The sequence below is a fragment of the Elephas maximus genome, chromosome 21, assembly GCF_024166365.1.
Source record: "Elephas maximus indicus isolate mEleMax1 chromosome 21, mEleMax1 primary haplotype, whole genome shotgun sequence".
NCBI classification, from domain to species: Eukaryota; Metazoa; Chordata; class Mammalia; order Proboscidea; family Elephantidae; genus Elephas; species Elephas maximus.
In genome coordinates, this window is record NC_064839.1 from 8,832,769 (window position 1) to 8,853,255 (window position 20,487).

General features: G+C 40.7%; 1 protein-coding gene across 1 annotated transcript in view; it reads left to right on the forward strand.

Annotated features, from left to right (window-relative positions):
• ITFG1 (integrin alpha FG-GAP repeat containing 1) overlaps positions 1-20,487 on the forward strand; it is a 244,290-nt gene that overhangs the window by 60,900 nt on the left and 162,903 nt on the right. Inside the window, exon 7 of the mRNA XM_049864307.1 lies at positions 19,625-19,686. Coding sequence (XP_049720264.1) covers positions 19,625-19,686 — 62 coding nt within the window. The remainder of the gene's footprint in view (positions 1-19,624; positions 19,687-20,487) is intronic.

Consider the following 20,487-nt stretch of genomic DNA (forward strand, 5'->3'; position numbering starts at 1 on the left):
TCAGAAAGGGAGCAGGCACATTAGGGGATGTGGCTGTGGCTGCTGCTGGCTTTGTTTGACCTTGAGTCGATTCCGACTTGTGGCAACCCCATGTGCTCAGAGTAGAACGGTGTTGCACAGGGTTTTCAAGGAGATCCAGAAGTCCTTGGGAACCAGGTGACCTTACCTCTCCTGAGCTTCTGAGCTTCAGTTGTCCTAGAAGGACAGTGCCTGTCTTCTCTAGCTCTGCTTCTCTTTATGTGTTGTTCTTTTTCTCCTGCTAACTGGCTGAAGCATTCTGCATTTCTCCATTCAGAATTCCAGCCCAGCAAATCGCTGTCATCCTTCTTGGGCACTGCTTTGCACACCAGGCACCTTCTTGGGTTCCTGCCAGCTGCGGATTGGCTGCCCTGGGTTAGGGTTCCACCTCTGAGTTACTCTAGCTCCTGAGCCAGGGAGCTGTGGTTGTTAGGTATTTTCTCAGTGAGAGCCCTGTAAATTCTGTGAAACCGGGATTGTGTACTGTTCACCACCATGCCTGTGAGAGACACCACCCCAAGGGAACTACCGTTAATTAAGCAGAGCACTGAGCAAGAGCAGAGCGTTGTGGTGGGCAGCCTCCACAAAAAGGTTGTTTTATTTCATCCTTTTTTTTTTGTACTCATGTCTGAAGTCTACCATTCTGTGGCTTTCATAAGTGGCTGTGTTATATCCGTCACACAGATGGCTTTCTGATTCCAAAGCCTCTATTCTGGAATCCTCCACTTCAAACCCCAGTGTGTAAAACTCAAGTCCTTACAATGACCTGTGAGGGTCTGTGTGGCCTGGCCACCATCCCTTTGTGACCTTGTCTCTCTGCTCCCCCCTCCCAATTATTCAGCCCAGCCAGGCCAACCTCCACGGCAGGTGTCCTTCAGGTTGCAGGTGTACTCTCATCTCAGGCCTTTATGCTCATGAGCCCTCCGCAGCGCTGCTGGTCCCCTCATACCTTCAGGGCTCACTCCCTTGTCTCCTTCAGACCTTGACTCCAGTATCACCTTCCAAGTAGGTCTTCCTGAAATTCCACACACCCCCCAAGCCAATACTTCCTATCTATTTCCCCTGCTTTGGTTTGCTCTATAACCCAAAATATTTTCCTTAATTAAATGTAAAAACAAAGGGGCAAATATTTGTCTTTTCAGAGATATATTCCCACCTAGATTTTTTTTTAGAATAGTAAAAGAAAAACCAAACCCATTGCCATCAAGTTGATTCTGACTCATAGCAACCCTAGAATGAATGGATGCATAGATGTGTGAGTGTGTGTGTGTGTGTGTGTGTGCGCCAATACTGAAATAATTCCTGGTATAGTAATGCTTTAGAGGTATTATATTTCAGTTCTAATTGTTAAATCAGAGAATCAGAGTGGACAAAATAATCTCTTGGCAGAATCTAGCACAGTACATGTATATTTCTAATATTTGTTACTATTTTCTAAAAGGACCTTAGGAAGCCTTTCACACGGATAGGTTGTTGATAAATATGGGCTAGTCGGATAGTTACTATGTTTTGTTGTTGTTAGGTGCCATCGAGTCGATTCCAACTCATAAGGACCCCCATGTAAAACAGAACAAAACACTGCCCTATTCTGCGCCAGCCTCACAATCATCGTTATGCTTAAGCCCATTGTTGCAGCTACTGTGTCATTCCATGTCTTTGAGGGTCTTCCTCTTTTTCGCTGACCTTCTATTTTACCAAGTATGATGTCTTTCTCCAAGGACTGATCCCTCCTGATAACATGTCCAAAGTATGAGAGACGAAGTCTCGCCATCCTTGCTTCTAAGGAGCAGAATAGTATAATATTTAGTGTTCATAGTCCTACTTCTGAAAGAATTGGAAGGAACTTTTAAAGCTATGTATGCTATAAAATTGGCGGGGGGTGGGCGTTTAAAACAGCACGGAGGTGATCTACAAGACCCAGGGAGTAGTATTGTCAGACCCAGGTATCTAATGTGAGCGAACAAATATTTGGACAAACTGAAAAGCATTTGAGCCCTAAGTTTCAATCTCGGTTTCCCGGTAGCAAAGACCAAAAAGGAGAGTCGTTTGATGTCAAGTTTGATCTCACAGAAGCACCTGCATTCATCCACATAGATAAATTTACTTGGACCTCCCAATCTAGTAGACTGTCATCAACTGTAGCATTTTAAGACATCCAGAAACTTCACTCAAATGGACACTTTGTATAAGTGCCCTTTGCAATGGCTGAGGGCATGATCTTAGCATTTAACTAAGTAAAAATACATCCCTGGTTAACCAGACCTGAGTACTTGGCTCTCTGCCGTCTTCACTTTCCCACTTTTGTGCCTTTGCTGGTGGGCTACCCCTGCACCTGTGTGTGCCCAGTTATTCCCCATTCTTCCAGACCCGGTGAAACCTTCTTAATGCACCAGGTATTAATCTCTGTAGGTTCAGGATTGCCCCATATTTTATTTATACTTTCCTTAATGATATCTTTCACATTCGTTTTGTATAATAATTACTTGTATACTTGTCTAATCTCTCTTCAGCCTGATTCATCTTAAAGCATAATGTTATATGTAACTGTACTCGTTAAATATCTGTTGAGAGAACAAATGAATGCGTTTCATTGGTGAATTTTTTGAAGTACTGTAATACCTTGCATGTTCTACTAATGGGCACTGTTAGGCCTTGCTTTATTTCCTTCCGGAATTATCTCAATTAATTTAAGGCTATTTGCAGAATTCATCTGTCTGTCTGCTGCCATTGATTTCACATACAGAAACCATCTCTAAATAAAGAGCATAGACTTTAAATCTCAGGACAGTCCTTCAGCTATTGACCCTCCTTTAGGTCTCTGTCACAGTGCCGTTGTTAACGTCAGGGCATGCTGAGCCAGTGTCAGATTCCATCCTGATCTTCACTGATTGCCACCTCTATCCAGACACATGCCGCTACCTGTCATGTGAACTGAATGTATGAGCTCTGACCTTGGCAAACCAGAAAGGTGTCCTTCTCCATGAACGTCTCATGCTGCTCTTCTCTCCACAGTAAGCGAGTGATCTTGAGTGCTTGGACTGTTTATTTCAAGGAGGGGTAGTGGTTTGACATTGCCTTCACCAAAAATAACATCTTTGCATCTGGTAGTCGTTTTTTTATCCTGTCTGACAAGCTCTGCCCTTTGATCAAATTGTTTAATCCATTGATATTTAATGTTTTTTTTTATATAGTTGGATTTACATCTACTGTTTTGATTTCATTTTCCATATATCTCATGTCTTTTTTTGTTCCTCTGTTCATCCTCCACTGCTTTCTTTTGCTTTAAGTGAATATTTTCTAGTGTAACATATTAATTCCTTTAATGATTTTTTATTGAAACCCTGGTGGCATAGTGGTTAAGTGCTACAGCTGCTAACCAAGAGGTTGGCAGTTCAAATCCGCCAGGCACTCCTTGGAAACTCTGTGGGGCGGTTCTATTCTGTCCTATTGGGTCGCTATGAGTCGGAATCGATTCGATGGCAGGGGGTTTGGTTTTTTTTGTTTTTTGTTTTAATGCATTTATATATGTATTTTTACTTCTACTTATTTTCTTAGTGGTTGCCTAGGGCTTACCCTATGCACCTTACAGAGTAGAACTGCCCCACAGGGTTTCCAAGGAGCGGCTGGTGGATTCAAACTGCTGACCTTTTGGTTAGCAGCCTGAGCTCTTAACTACTGCACTATCAGGGCCTCCTACTTCAGATATATGCTAATTACAGTGAGATAAGAAAATATTGTTACTGTATAGTTCTAGTCCATTTACCCCTTTTTGTTCTGTTATTGCTATATGTATTACATCTTTTTATGTTACAAAACTCAACAATACATTTTTATAATTAATATTTTGTGTACTTTTGTCTCTTAAAGAAGATGAGAGGAGAGCCAGTACTGTATTTTTACCCAAATAATGTGGGCTTTCTACATTTGTTTGCTAACCCCACCCTTCCCCTACCCCAGGTATTTTCACAAGCACTGCTCTGCTAATTTTTTTTTACATCTTGCTATAAAAAAATTAGCATAGTACACTTACAAAAATATCTTGGCGGGGGGGTTGTGGTTAGCAAACAAATGTAGAAGGCATGCTTTATTTGCGTAAAAGCAGTATATATTTACAGTGTTCATTATATTAACCTTCTTATTTGACCTTTTCTGGTTTATTTGTTCCTGTATATAAGTTACTGTCTGGTGTCATTACGTGAGTCCATTTCACCTTTACCCCCCTCACTTCTTTTGTGCTATTATTGGCGGATATATTACATTTCTGTATATTACAGGACCAACACTACAGCTGGTTACATACTATCTTATACCATTGCTTTTTAAATCCGTTAAGAGAAGAAAGGAGAAATACACACACTGTCTTTTATAAGTATATAATTGCATTTAGCAGTGCAGTGGTTTTCATGTAGTTTTGAGTTATTGTCTGAAGTCACCTGCTTTCAGCCTGCAGAACTTCCTTTAGTATTTCTTAGAAGGCGGGTCTGTCAGTAATGGATCCTGTCAGCTTTGGTTTATCTGGAAACGTCTTTATTTTGCCTTCATTTTTGAAAATTAGTTTTGCTTAATCTAGAATTCTTGGTTCAGTTTTCTTTTCCTTCCACTTCCTGAAGAGGTAGATTATTGTTTTTCAATAAGTTTGAGTTGTCTGCAGAAAAAACATTTTTTATTCAAATGTTTTTTCTGCACCTTTCTCCTTTCCTTCTAGAACTTCCATTACACATACGTTGGTGTGCTTGAAGGTGTCCCATATCTTTCTGAGGCCCTCATTTTTCTTCATTTTATTTTTCTCTCTATTCTTCAGCTTACATAATCTCTGTTGATTTATATTCATGTTCATTGATTCTTCCTTCTGCCAGTTCGAATGTACTGTTTAGCCCCTCTAAGGAATTTTTTATTTCAATATTGTACTTTTCAACTCAACTCATTTTTTAAAATAATTTCTCTTTCTTTATTGATAGTCTATTAAATAATGAGACATTGTCACCAGACCTTCCCTTACTTCTATGAGCGTGATTTCTTTTAGTTCTTTGAACATGTTTGTAATGGCTACTTTGAAGCTTTTGTCTGTTAAATCCAACACCTGGTCCCTTTCACAGTAGTTTCTGTTACCTGCTTTTCTTCCTGTGTATGGATCACTATCCTGTTTATCTGTATGCTTCCTGATTTTTTGTTGAAAATTGGGACATTTTAGATAATTGTTGTGGCCACCCTGCAGGAACAGGAAGGACCACCCCCCCACCAAAAATTTTGATTTGGATGTCAAGACTGATGATGAGACCCACGCACACACGTCTACACACACCAAGTGGGTTTGAAAAGGTATCATTCAACAAAATAAGGCTTTCTTGGAAGAGCAGAGTAGGCATCACAGGCTGATCTGAAAATGGCTTGAGAAAGCAGAGAAAGGAGACTAGCTTAGGGTTTTTACTGTGGTTCAGGGGTGGGGCTTGGGTCAGGGTTTGTGCAGGCAGAGGATTGCATGGTTTGATCCTCCCGCCATTTATAATACCCCCTAAAAAATAAAGTACTTAGGAATAAATCTAACCAGGAGGGTAAAAGACCTGTACAAACAAAACTACAAAACACTGCCACAGGAAACCAAAAGAGAACTACAGAAATGGAGAAGCATACCATGCTAATGGATAGGTCAGCTCAACTTTGTGAAAATGTCAGTTCTCCCCAAAGCTTGTCCAGATGCAGGGCATAAGGGTGTAGAGGGAGGGGTGAGGCTTAAAAGCTGTCAGTAGGCAAACATCAATAAATAATGAGATTCATATTGCAATCATACATTGTAGCAACTCTGGATACTGCTCACCCCGCATCCCAAGGCTGGGTATCATGTTTTGCTTGTTTGTTTTATTTAGTGACTGGCTGGACTACTTTAGTGAGGTCTGTTTCCCCCACAGTGTGAAGCCTCTGATGTTGCTCCTCAGAGGCCACATCCATGGGCGTGTGCACAGTCACCCTGGGATGGCTCTGGTTTTAGCAGGTTCTCTTTGTCTTTTTCCCTGATCATACCCAGCTGTGAGGCTCCACTAATTACCAGCTGATTGCTCTATTGTTTTTGACAGTAGCTCCATAATCTGACATAATTAAAGTAGGCTTCTTTGAGGGAGTAGTTTTTTATGCCAGTGTTTGAGATTTGTTCTGACTGCAGGAGGGCTTTTCTTAGCTCTTTCTCTGGTACTCTTTAGTAAACTCTCTGGCTTATGGTTTAGTTTCTATCTTTCATGAAGCTCACAGCCTCCTCTGAATTGCTTACCACCAAACTGCCATTGATTTTGAATGTGTCCTTAGGCTAAAACTTTCCCACTTTCTTTTTCAAATACAGTCGGTTCCTTAGGGGAGAGCTTGGACCTCTCTGTTTTAAGGCCTGCCCCTCCTTCTGGGTAAAATCTCGGAGCCACGCATGGCTCCAGAGCTGGGAGTGCAGACAATAACATGCTTCTCTCTGAGTGACACCCCTGCTTAGAAGCAGGGTGCTGCTAGGTGGGGAGCTTGCCTCTCCCAGCATGGACCCTCTGCCCTATGTACAAGCTGGTTAAGGGCAGTCAGGGCCTCAGTATTCTCAGCATGCCACACCTAAGATAGAGCCTCCACCCTATGACTGGGGGCTGAAGAGAAGAAAGGAGTCCCCAGTCTCTTGGCTGCACTTGCTTGGAATTTAGCCTCTGCAACACATAGCTCAGAGGATGAGAAATGCTGGTGATCTAATCCTCCCAGGAAGACACCATAGCTCTTGACTGGAAGCTGGGGGAAGATGGGGACCTGTGCTATTGGACGCACCTGCCTGGAGCAGAGTGAAGTTTCTGTCACATGGTTCAAATGCCACAGGCTCACTGTTCTTATCCCAAGTTTTAGTAGATTTTCTTAAATAAATGTTTCCTCATTTTGCTGTATACCCTTAGGACAATTTCTAGAGACTTTAAATGTTTTTCTTTGTAATAACTTACCCCAGTTATGCTTGCCTCACTGCAAGCAGGTCTATAGTGCTCCTCACACTGCCATTCTGAACGTGAATATCTGTGTTTCCTAGGCATTTGTCAGGCCCCATGCTGATAACAGGTGGTTTTTGTTTAAGCGTATGGCCTTGAATATTGTTGCTTACTCTTCCTGGTGGGGCTTTCTCAGGATGAAGGCTTTTTAATTGGACCCATATGATTATTTTGCCATTTTACAGATGATTTGTGTATATATAAATGAACTATGATGAATTTATGGAGTAGCATCAGAACTTTCCTATATGGCTTAACAAGGCATTCCTTTCGTATTTTTGGCTCAGTTTTTATTTATCTACATAAAACAAATAAGCCTGAGTAAGTTTTCAGTTTTAAATGCTGAAGCTCCAATTCTCGTGTAAGGTCTTTTGACATTAAAAAAGAAAGGTCAAGTCTCTCCCTATTAAAGTGAGCTCTCTTAATATGACCTATAAATAGCATTCTGCTATTACAACAAGCAGAGAAGACGGAGGAAAATAAAGTTAATTAGCATTTATTAGTCATCATAGTACAGTTGGAACCCTAGTGGCACAATAGTTAAGCACGCCAGTGCTAACCAAAAGGTTGGCAGTTGGAACCCAGCAGCTGCTCAGCAGGAGAAAGACATGGCAGCCTGGGAAATCCTATATAACCAAACCGCTGCCGTGGTGTCGATTCTGACTCATAGCGAACCTATGGGACAGAGTAGAGCTGCTCCCCAGGATTTCCAAGGCTGTAAATCTTATGGAAGCCGACTGCCACATCTCTCTCTCACGGAGCAGCTGATGGGTTTGAACCACCAAACTTTTGGTTAGTAGCTGAGCACTTTAACCACTGCACCACCAGGGCTCCTTAAGAAACCATATGGGGCAGTTCTCCTCTGTCCTGTAAGGCGCCTATGAGTAAGAGTCAGCCACACACAACAATATAACGTGCACTGTGTGCTTGTGCATTTGGACGAGTGACTTCTTGACTAACTTCCTTTATAAAGATCAGCACTGAAGGCGGCTCCTGTCAGTGTGGAGGTCGAAGATGTTCCGGATGTCCAGGTTTTAAAGCTGCCATCCCACTCCATCATCTCTAACGCCAGCTACTCCTCCTCCCCTCAGTACTCTCCCTCCTGTCTTTGGGTTTCATGATTCACTGCAACGTGTCACAGAACTTATGAACCATATCTCAAGGCAATGGCTCACGTGGTTATGGGGGATGGCAAGTCCCAAATCCATGGGTGGGCATTAGGCTGGAGGCTTCTCCCGAACCACGTGGACGCAGTGGCTGACAAACCCAAACTGGCAGGTCAGACAACAGGCTGCTGGCTCAGGGGACTACAGAAGCTGGCGAATCCCAGAATCCGCTGCTCAGACGGCAGGTTGCTGGCAACTCCAGAACCTGGAGGTCAGATGACCCCAAACCAGATGCGGGATCCAGACAGAAAGAGAGCTTCCTCAGAGTGTTTATACCCATTTGATGCAGAGCACACCCTCAATGGAACTCTGCCTGCTTGAGAAGACAGTGAATTGAGTTACATCCTTTAATAAGGGTAGTGACTGCAGTAGAGGTGGTGACTTGAGTCACACCCTCTCGTAAGGTTGTGACTCAACATATGTCCCTCGTTAATGCATACCGCCCCATTAACACAATCAGGCATAGAGGTTGGGATTCACAACATATCACAAACTGGAGGATAACTACATCAGATCACAAAAATGGAAGACAACCAGACAATACTGGGAATCATGGCCTAGCCAAGTTGACATATAACCTCAACCATCACAGGTTCCATACACCTTATTTACATAGTCCCACTCAGTCATTGTGTATGAGTCACAAAGACTGTGGATAAAATGGCCGTATTAAGTAATTCATTGTACCACAGCATTATAATCATCTAACTTTCCATATTGTGAAAGAAACTCTTTTGGAGTTAACATTAAACCCGTTAATACATTAATGCATTTCATATATCCTTAATTTTCATATTTAATCACTATCATACTTGTTTCGGAGCCCTGGTGGCACGGTAGTTAAAGGCTTGGCTACTAATCAAAAGGTTGACAGTTCGAGTCCATCAGCTGCTCCTTGGAAACCCTGTGGGGCAGTTCTGCTCTGTCCAGTAGGGTTGCTTTGAGTTGGAATTGACTCAACGGCAACAGGTTTGGTTTGATATACATATTTCTGCTTTAAGAGAACATGTTTATAATTTTACATATGAAGTTTAGGGACTACTTTAATCAAATGCCATAATGCTGAAGAAATTATTTACTTCTCAGAATTATCATTAATTTGATTATTGGCACTTAATTAGGTAAAACTAGAATGGGTATCTGAGCAATTTTTTGTGATTGTCAAATGTGTACTTAGTGTGTATGTTACATTTAACAAAATAAATTCTACCTACTATCTTCTTTTGGGAGCCCTGGTGATATAGTGGTTAAGAGCTCAGTTGCTAACCAAAAGGTCGGCAGTTCAAGTCCACCAGCTGCTCCTTAGAAACCCTAGGGGGCAGTTCTACTCTGTCCTGTAGGGTCCCTACAAGTTGGAACCGACTCCATGGCACCTAACAACAAGAACATCTTCTTTTGGGATGAGTTAGAGGCCATGAGTATATCTCATTATTTTAATAAGTTACTTTAGCCTAAAGTTTTTTAATCATCTAATTGTTTTGTTTTAACTTAATTTATATATAAAAGGCTTTATGAACTCTAAAATGTCCTGTGTTAGTAGTGTTAGCATTTCACTGCAGTGTCATTGCTTCTAAAACTAATTATCTCCTAAGGTTTTGACCAGCACAAATGTTGCCTCCTTAGTGAACAGGCCTCCCAAAATCCACCCAAGCAGTATGTACCCCAGATGGCTCTGCTCCCGTCGTGCATGTTCATAATTCTAGCATAGCCATTGACACGTGGCATTTGTCTGTTTCCACCTCTGTCTCCTCTAGGGACAAAAAGTTCCTTAAAGGCAAGGAGCATGAGTCACTTGTGTTTCTCTCTTTCATACCTAATTAAGTAGCAGGCACATAGGAGGCACCTAGAAGATGCTGAATGAGTGTCTGGATATGAAATGAAAGAAATCTTAAAGACGATGTACTTTAACCACATCATTTTATAAGCAAGGAAATGGAGCCCAGAAAGTTAATACTTGGCTTTACTTTTTCCAAGTTACTGGATTTATTATACTTGAAGTATTTTATCACTACACTGCTTTGGATTCGGTAAAAATATTCCTTTTCAGTATGTTCTGGAAATGATGCGTGGAAACCACACAGGCAGATTATCTCATTAAGGCCACTGTTTTCCCAGTCTGTAGAAAGTTCCTCTCTGGGGCATCTGAGGGAACAGAGACCAAACAAGAAGACAGAACGCAAATCAAGAGTTTTAAGACTGGAAAGAACATAACTGGCTACTGTTAGAGGTTTGCTTTTGAGTAACTGTGACTTTAAACCATTGTAAACAGCTCATTTTGTGGTTTTAACTGTATGCCCTGGATTACGGAGGATAAACTGGTAAACTCTGCTGAGCATCTGTATTGTTTTGCAGCTCGGTCTGATGTAGCAGTTATCAGAGACACCAAGCACCTTCTTGCTTATAAATTGTAAATGACTGAATTGTGTCACCTAAAAAGAAATTACTTCAGTTTCAGTTTAATTTTAAATATCTAGCCGCTGTGTGAGGTTTCTTTTCTGACCTAAACAAATCCCATGAGTACGAGCCAGCCATACAGTAAAAAGTTTAAATTCTTTTAAAAATAAAACAACTCAGCAGACAGAAATGTATAAAAAGCACATTTTTTGGTAACCCTTTAACTTCAGCGTAGACTGACACACAGTCTTTTCATCTAAAAGAAATAAATACTCAGAAATCTTGCATGCCATGTTTCAGCTGATAAAAGAACCATTTTGGATAGTAGTGCTTAGTCAATTGTTGTGCAGTTAGCAAATTTATCATTTTTATAAATTTGAAAACTGACGCCTAGCTGCACCTGATAAGAAAAGGTCAAGATTTTTAAATGGACGTGGGTGACTCAGTCTGTATTATTTACCTCATGCTGCTGTAACACAAGTACCATAGAAGGATGACTTTAAAGAACAGAAATTGACTTTCTCAATTCTGGAGGCAAAAAGTTCAAATCAGGGCTCCTTCATGTCATTTCCTTCTGTAAGCCTCTCCCCTGTTTCCTGGTGTGTGCTGGTGACCCTTGGTGTTCCGTTTGTTTTGTAGACAGTCCTCAGAGGTCATCTGTCTTCCCCTATGTGTGTATCTTTGTGTCCATTCTGGTATTTTTATAATTCAGAAGTGATTAGGTTTAGGATCCACTCTATGATATTATGACCTCAACCAAATGATGATCATATTATGTGAAATTGTGTTATGCAAGGTCATTACATTACATTCTATCTAAGGTAATTACATTAGATCATTTTATGGAAGGCAGTCCACTCTAATGAGGGCCAACTGATTGAGTCACATGTAGTACCCCCTGACAGCAACTTCAGTTGAAATGTACATATAATACTGAAAATTAAACTGTTGCCCAGTCTTTGAGGTTCATTAACTTACCATTATTGCCTTGATTATATTTGTCAACAATTCAACATATAAGTTATGAAAAATAAATCCCCTGTGATAAAAATATAGTAATTAGAATCTATCTGCTCTTCGTTTGTTAACAATCCTCATCAAATGAAAATCGTTAACTCCCTGAGGCATTGAATTTCAGGGCACTGAACTTGGGCTGCCATCATTATTTGCTGCCAGCAGCCTACTACTTGGAGTTTGTTGCTCTCAGCAAAGATTTTCTCAATTTTACTCAGTCTGAAATAAATCCAACCTTATTTTTCTTAGAACAAAAGTACTTCTGATCATGATTTGACTAATGTGGGAAGACAGGGCAGGAGTATGTCTGTGGTTTACCCAGCCTTGTGGTTGGATCAAGGATTGGTACAGGAGGGCATTAAAGCTCTCAGTTTGTAGTAACCCGCCCTGTGTTCCAGCGTAGGGTGTCTGAGTCTCTGTATGTGGTGTGTACTCTTTTAACTGAGGGTTAGTCAAAGCTGCCTGCCAAGAAAGGTTAATCTTCCTTTGGGGGCCGGGGGCATGTTTCAGTAAAGGGAAAAAGAAAGGGAAGGAAAGTCTAGATAGAAGGTTGTGAACTTAAAAAGTGAAAATTTTAAATGATTTCTAGAAATTTAGACTTCTTCCTAATAATAATGCCTTGTGAATGGTGATCCATACAAACACAGTTACCATCTGACTAAATCAGTGCATCTGTACAGGATATGATCGAAAAGAATTCTTTGCTGCAGGGAAACGTGGAGAATAGGGTTTGTTCTCTGTAAACAAATACATGACTAAGCAGCCATTTCTATCAGAGGTTTCAAACGAGTACACGTGGGCCAATTTCAGTCTGCAGACTTGTTTTTTTTTGTGTGTGTGTGTGTGTGTGAGGGGTGGGGGTGGTCTGTACTGTGTTTAAAATCATTTGAATTAGGATCAAACATTATTTTTTTGTATATAAAAAGTATATTTTCATAACAGTTGTCTGGAACTGATTGGTTGCTGTACTCTTTGGACAGAGATGTGCTCTCTGGTTCATCCAAGTCCCTTGCCTCCTGTCTCTCCTACCCTGTGACCCTTAGTCAGTTTGTGCCCTGTGCCATTTTACTATTTTATCATCTTGGTTGTACCAGGCCCTCTTTACTTATTTAAGTTAGGACCTCAGGCGTTATAGTATTTGAATCGATGACCTCTGATCTGTGGAGTGTAGCTAAACTGCTGCTTCATGGAGGAAAAGTTGTTGATATGAGCTGGTTTGTCTTTCCCCCTTGGTGATTTCAGTAGTTATATTCTAATCTGTTAGCCTGCCCTTTCGTTAATATAACACGGCCGGAGAAAAACCAGGTAGTACTTGTCTTAGTGATCTAGTACTGCTGTAACAAAAATACCACAAATGGATGGCTTTAACAAAGAGAAATTTATTCTGCCACAGTCTAGTAGGCTAGAAGCCCAAATTTAGGGCACCAGCTCCAGGGAAAGGCTTTCTCTGTTGGCTCTGGAGGAAGGTCCTTGTCATCAGTCTTCCCTTGGACTAGGAGCTGCTCAGCACAGGGACCCCAGGTCCAATGGATGCACTCTGCTCCCTGTGTTGCCTTCTTGGTAGTATGAGGTCCCCATGTCTCTCTGCTTGTTTCTCTTTTATATCTCAAAAGAGATTGGCTTAAAACACAATCTAATCTTGTATAGTGAGTCCTGCCTCATTAACATAACTGCCACTAATCCCATCTCACTAGCATCATAGAGATAGGATTTACAAATATAGAAAAATTACATCAAATGGCAAAATGGTAGACAGTCCACAATGCTGGGAATCATGGCCTAGCCTAATTAATTCACATATATTTTGGGGACACAGTTCAATGCATGACAGTACTATAGAACAGATATAAAGGTGAGTTTGACATACCCTTCTGGCTCAAGCATAGAAACAGTATGTATGGATCATGATATTGCTATGAACCATTCTTTGTGGAAATGTCTGAGGCTTCTAGAAAATACTATACATGTTGTAATAACTATTTTTACGAAGTGAAGCATAATTTTTCTCCTTTGGGAATATAGTGACAACATTACTATCTTGGGGATTTCTGCATGCAGAAATGTTAAACGACATTATGGATATTCTTTTAAATTTTATATTGGAATATTTTTTTAAAATATCGAGATGTCACGCTGAACAGATACAGTGCCAGAAATCACAGTTTTTAACCTCTTCCTTCATACCATATCTAAAGGGTGTTGTGTGCTGTTTATTAATCATTAAAGTTTGTTTTGATTTTTCCTAACATGATCTAGTTCACATAGTTCAGCTTCCAATTTAAGTTCCTAAAAGTTCTAAGGCTTCCTTTGATGCCAGTTTTAACCAGAGGGCTCTTCACTTGAAGGGAAGGCTGTGCTGCACTTGGCAATGATTAAAATGCAGAAGCTTAATCCTTTCAAACTATGAATGGAGATAATTGAGGCATAAACCATTGCAGGTTTTTATACACACTTACTTGACTGTGTGTCTTCCTTTTGAGGAAGAAACTGCATATGCATTGAAGATTTTCACTGTTTTACTTGTTAGAAGAGTTTAATGAAAAAGGACTGAACTGATTTTGGAGTTTATATTCTGAATTTTCACTAACTCATGATGCGATCTTTTGTTGAGGATTATTTCTTCAAGGGATGTCAGCTGCCTTCATGCTTTTTCTCTTGGCATTTTGCAAGTTAGTTTTCAAGACAGGAACGGCAAGCCTATACCCAGAATATGTGTCTATTCATGTCATAATGAATTCCTGACACTTCCTGGGTGGAAGTGGTCCAATGTAATCAACTTGTCAGCAACCGTTTATTCTACCCCCACCCCACCCCACCCCCACCCCCTTGATCAAGCACTCTTAGCACACAGTCCTGGCTCCTGCTAGTACATGTTAGCTCAGTCCTGGACTTCCTTAAGGTGTAGTCCCTTCCTTCCCTTACATGATCATTATCCCTAGCCAGGTTATCTTGTAACTTAACCCCACTTCATAGCCTGATGGCCAGGAGAGAAGGTGGGGTGCAGTGGGATAATTAGGGAAGAATGCTAGCTTTTAACAGTGAAGAATGGCCTACTTCTGCAAGCTCTGAAAGTTCAAGTGAATCTGGGAATTCAAGATTTTCAGGTTCATCAACCCAGATGCTCCTATGCCATGGGTGGGTCAAGTTATCATTCTCTAATCAACTAGGACCCTAACTTTAGCATGGTAAACCTACTTAGGTTGAGAATTTTACCTTCTTGGGAACTTGTCTAATCTTATCATTAAGTCCTAGTCTTGGTCCTCAGCTTCTCAGCCCTCCTGTTGCAGGAGTCTCTTTATATGCTACCCAGAAGGCCCTCTGGCTTTCACACTTAGCTTTTAATTTCTGATCAATCACATTCAGCCTTTTTCTTTTTCCTACATTTCTTCAATTGAGCTTAGCAATAGCCATCTAATTCCACTCTCCTTATAGTTAATGCCTACCCCATATTTCTCAAAAGGTGAAGTAACACACCCACAAGTGCATTCCCTTCTACCAAAATATTCTCCCAGGACAGCACCAGTGAGAGTTCTAGCAGGTGCAGGGCTCTGTGCTGCACCTACCACCAGTCCCTTGTTAGGCAGTCCAACTCCAGATCTCGTCCTCACTTTGTATGTGAGTTTTAGGTCAAAATTTACACCCCAAATTATTTTCTCATTCAAAAATTTATACACAAATTGTTTTGTGATGTTGGTTTCTATCTCTGCAGTGTGTCAGCACTCTACCCCTTTTCCTTTACACACTGGGTTACCTGTGTCCATTTGTCCAGTTTTCCTGCCCTTTCCTGCCTTCTTGGCTTTGCTTTTCGGCAGGTGCTGCCCATTTGCCTTTGGATACTTGATTGAACTACGAAGCATGTTCTCCACATGTGTTATTGTTTATTTTATAGGCCTGTCTAATCTTTGGCTGAAAGGTGGACTTCAGGAGTGGCTTCAGTTCTAGTTAGCAAGGTGTCTCAAGGGTTCCTTCAGTCTCTATCAGACCCGAAAGTCTGGTTTTTTTGTGTGTGAATTTGAATTTAGTTCTAATTTTTTCTCCTGCTGTGTCTGGAACCCTTTTTTGTGATCCCTGTCAGAGCTGTCGGTGGTGGTAGCCAGGCACCATCTAGTTCTTCTGGGCTTAGACTGGTGGAGGCTGTAGTCTTGTGATCCATTAGTTTTTGATCAAATATTTTCCTTGTGTCTTTGGTTTTCTTCATTCTCCTTTGCTGTGGAGGGGATGAGACCAATAGATGTATTTTAGATGGCCGCTCCCAAGCTTTGAAGACCCTAGACGCTACTAACCAAAGTAGGATGTGGAACATTTTCTTTATGAACTATGTTATGCCAGTTGACCTGGATGTCCCCCGAGATCATGGTCCCCAGCCCTTAGCCCCAGTAATTCAGTCCCTCAAGGTGTTTGGGTCTGTCTAGGAAGCTTCTGTGGCTTTGCCTTGGACAAGTTGTGCTGACTTCTCCTATATTGTGTGTGGTCTTTCCCTTCGCCAATCTCAGGTCTCTTTTGGTGTTGACTCTTGTAGATCGTGTTCCCTAGGTGAGAAGATGTCAGATGGAGATGGGTATGTGGGATACTTTTTAGGGAATCCTCCTGCAGTTAGCACCATGGAAGGGAAGGAATCACAGTTGGGCTTGTGATGCAGGGTCAACAAAAGCCTTGCTGCTAACCCTGCGAAGCTCTGAATGTGGACTGGCCCTACAGAGTTGTCCTGAGCTGTGAGGGGGTTTGGCCTTTATGCCTCTCAATTGTCCAGTTACTGGATGCCAACCAACCAGCCCAGAAAGAGGCAAGGCCTTTGGCAAGGTAGCTCTTTACTGCCAAAGCTGTTCCTAAGAGGGCTGACCACCGAGAATGTCTACCAGCACTGTTTTCAGCATGTTGGGAATAAGTCCTTCGTTCCTAAAGAGAGATCTTGGTTATGGACCTCAGCCTCCATTACACTTCATTGAGCACATATGCTTTCATTTTACTGTGTGAATTACCCCTAGCAGTGTGGGAGGGTGAGAGCTTTATTGCTTTGTTTACTGAAATTTCTTCCTAGCAGTTATTTCATTCTCATTTCATTCAGAGTCTTAGGCATGATTCTTCATAATTGAATTGTTAATAATTGTCTCTATTTTTATTTCTCCATATAATTAATCATTTATTTTTCTGTAACCTCTTTACATAATTCAATAGTGAACATGAGGCTTTTTAAAATCTGTTTTACAAGGTGCTTCCAATTCCTCATCTAGCTTTACTATTTTTTCAAATACTAGCTATTTATTCTTAATAAATAACTAGAATAAATTAAAAAAAAATCTTAATAAATAGCTAGTAAAGCTATGAGAATAGGAAAAAACAATGTATTACAGTTCTTAACTTTTCTGAATATGCACCAAACAACAGGAAGTTCATAATTTATCACCTTTTATGCAAATATATGGAGACTGATACTGCAGGAATGGAAAAAGATGTTTCGAGTTGCTTTTCCAGGAATGGAGGTAGATTACTGGTTTCCATCACCACTCCCTCTGACTATCCCTGCTGTAGTGTGTGTGGTAACAGAAGAGTTCTTCCAGGCCGGGGAACCTGACCGCATTGAGCCTCTGCTCCTTTATGGGAAAGATGCCTCCTCATTTATTCTCCAACGAGTCAGAGTTTCAACAGTTCGGTGTTTTCAGTTTGAATTTTGCTTCTTTCATATAGCCCAGAGCTCACATTGACTCCTCTCTCAGTGATTCTTAGGAATTTCCCTGGCTACTGATCCCTCATCTCTTTCTTATGCTGATAGCCCATGTCTGTGGATAACAAAAACGTAACAGCTTTTATTAAGCATTCTTAGTCACTATGGCCAGTCATACTTATTATTGATGAAATTTTACATAAATTTTACATTAGCATAAGACCCTTTTTTTTTTTCAAGATTTTCCATTTAAAGATGCAATAGAGAACTTTTAGACAGTCAGGCAAATTTGCAAGAATCACAATATGTGTATAGCATGTGCTGTGTAGTTATTCAGCAATCACTTAAACACGTGCTATTTCCAAGCACATAGAATCACAGGGGTAGAAAAATCAATTAGGCATAACTCCTGCTCTCAAGAATCTCAAGAAAGACAGGTGTGAAACCAGAATATCATGGCGTAGTGTAATAACCACTAAAATAGAGGTATCGTAGTGGAGTAACAGTGGAAGCAAAGCTCTACCTAAGGGACATTTGAGCTTATTTTGAAGGATTCGTTCACCAGGCCTGTGATGTAGAAGGGCACTGCAGAGAGAGGGACTGGCCTGCACAGAAGCAGATAGATACGGAAGAATATGATAAAATCAGGTGACGGCTTTGTCTGGAGGAAGCCCTGGTGACGTAGTAGTTAAGTACTGTGGCTGCCAACTAAAAGGTCAACAGTTCGAATCCACCAGGCACTCCTTAGAAACTCTACGGGGCAGTTCTACCCTGTCCTAAAGGGTTGCTACGAGTCGGAATTGAGTCTACAGCAACAGGTGTGGGATGTAAGGGAGCCGTGGGAAGGGAGCCTGGAAACAGCAGTAGGGAGGCCTTCACGTGACAGACTGAGAGGCTTGCTGGACACCCTGGAAGAGGAGGAATGAGATCACATTTGGGATTTTTTTAAAAATCATACTGAGGGCAACATGCAGGAAACACGGAGAGGGAGAGGGTATTTGCAGCAAGTACATTATCACACAAACCTCAGATACTGTTTGGGAGTTTTCATGGCTGAGTATGGAAGCCAGCACTTAGTTTGGAGTATATGTGACTGGGTAAAGAAATCTTCATGTGAGACTCTTAAGTCTGTATCCATAAGAGAGGCATCTTCACTGTGGTGAAAACAAATGCAGAAGCAATTGCTATATTGGTTTAAAGTATGGCTCCACTTTCCAGGAGTTGGAGGTTTTCATTATAAAAGTGAACAGATTATCTATGGAGAGTCTATGAAAATCTCTATTATTATAATTATTATATAAGTTAGGTTCATTAAGTTCATATGAACCCTTTATAGAAGACACATTAAAATATGAATGATAGTTTTCTAAACACATTTAATGGGGGAGGGGGGGAACAGCCTTTTCTTTAAACTAGTTACGGTCTTTACATCACCCTGAATGATTTCCATTTTTAAAGCATAAAAGATTAATGCCACTTCAATGTCCCTGTGAGTCAACCCATCGTTTTAAAACTTGACATATTCACTGAATAAAATTGCCATTTTGCAAACGCTGTGATAAAGCCCCACTAGGAAGGGTTTGCAGCTCAGCGGCCCTTTGCATTAATAGGATGTTTGATTTCACTGTCACCTGTTGTTTTTCAAAGGAACTTTATTAAAATTCTTAGATTTCCTGATAAGACTTTCTTTAGTTGGAGTTTATTGTGAAGACAATTCTGTTTCTCAAATTTTGAAAAATAATTTATTGCTCATTTAACATGAATGCTGAAGATTTTGAATACTGTAATACTGTGATTTAAAATGATTCTGAAACCTCGCTATGGTTTATAGACAAGTGTTGCTTTTAGGGTACAAAAGCAAAATGTAACTAGGATCAGAATATCTTTTTAAATAGTATATTCCACCTTACACATTGGAGCGATAATGTTTAAGATAAAAAAAGTTCTTGAAATTAAGGAATGTTCTGAAGGACTAATACCAAATACCAAAAAAAACACCCAAAACAAACCCGTTGCCATCAAGTCCATTCTGACTCACAGTGACTCTGTAGGACAGAGCAGAACTGCCCCATAGGGTTCCCAAGGAGCGCCTGGGGATTAGAACTGCCGACCTCTTGGTTAGCAGCCATAGCACTTAACAACTGCGCCACCACAGTTTCCAAATATTCGCTTTAAATACAGTCTCCTTAGTTGTATTAATACAGGATCCTCTGCTGTATTTTCTGTGCTGGATCAAACCTGTTTATAATTTAGACTATATTAAGTAGAATTGTGTTATTTTATGTGTTGCGTTTCTTGCTGTCTTTAAATGTACACATCAGAATGGGTGGATCAGAATGACTACAAAACTTAAAATTCTTTTATTTTCCTTCTAGATTTATTCCTCACAACACAGTCTGGCTCTAATAACTTCCAGTTTGAGATATGGCAAAATTTGGTAAGAAATCTTTTCTTTGAAGCATTTCTAAAAGACGGCTTTTAGTGAAAGTACACAATTTTAGAAAATAAAATCGAAGTAATGACTTGGTCTGTTGGTTTCGACAATGAATAGAGCAACTTCAAGCGCCTTCGGTTGCATTGCTGCCTTCAAACTGCTGAATGTTGCTGAGGGAAAAGATTCATTCGGCGTCAGTTCCTCTGCAGGTTTTTAGGCATGGCTGCCAATTAAAGCAATCAGTCCACCCTAATGCACATGTTAACAGGCCCCTGCTAGGCTGTCAGCTGTTGAGAGAGCTTACTGTCATTTAATCTGTCAGCATGATGGTTTATGAAGAAAAAGCATTTTAAAAGACTAATTTTTCCTCCTTGCCTTCAGGCTTATGTAAAGAAGTAAGAATAACAGACAGTAGACTTCCTGCCAAGTTGACCAAGATTAAAGAGTTTTTCTCTCTCTCTATGTATATATATATTTTTAGAGTAGAAGGTTCCCCAATTGATATCATGTTTTTCTTTTCTTTTTAGCCTAACGTAGATTACATGTGAGATTAATTGGTGGCGAATCGTAAAGTTGAATTTCAGGCTGCATAGTAGGCAGGATTGAGACCAGGCAAACTTGGCTGACTCAGTGACATTGTTCAAGTATCTTTCAAGTATTAAACCTCACTTTCCTCATCTGGAAGGAGCCCTGGTGGTGCAGTGGTTAAAGTGGCTAACTGCTAACCAAAAAGTCGGCAGTTGGAAACCACCAGTGGCATCGCAGGAGAATGATGTGGGAGTCTGCTTCTGTAAAGACGTACAG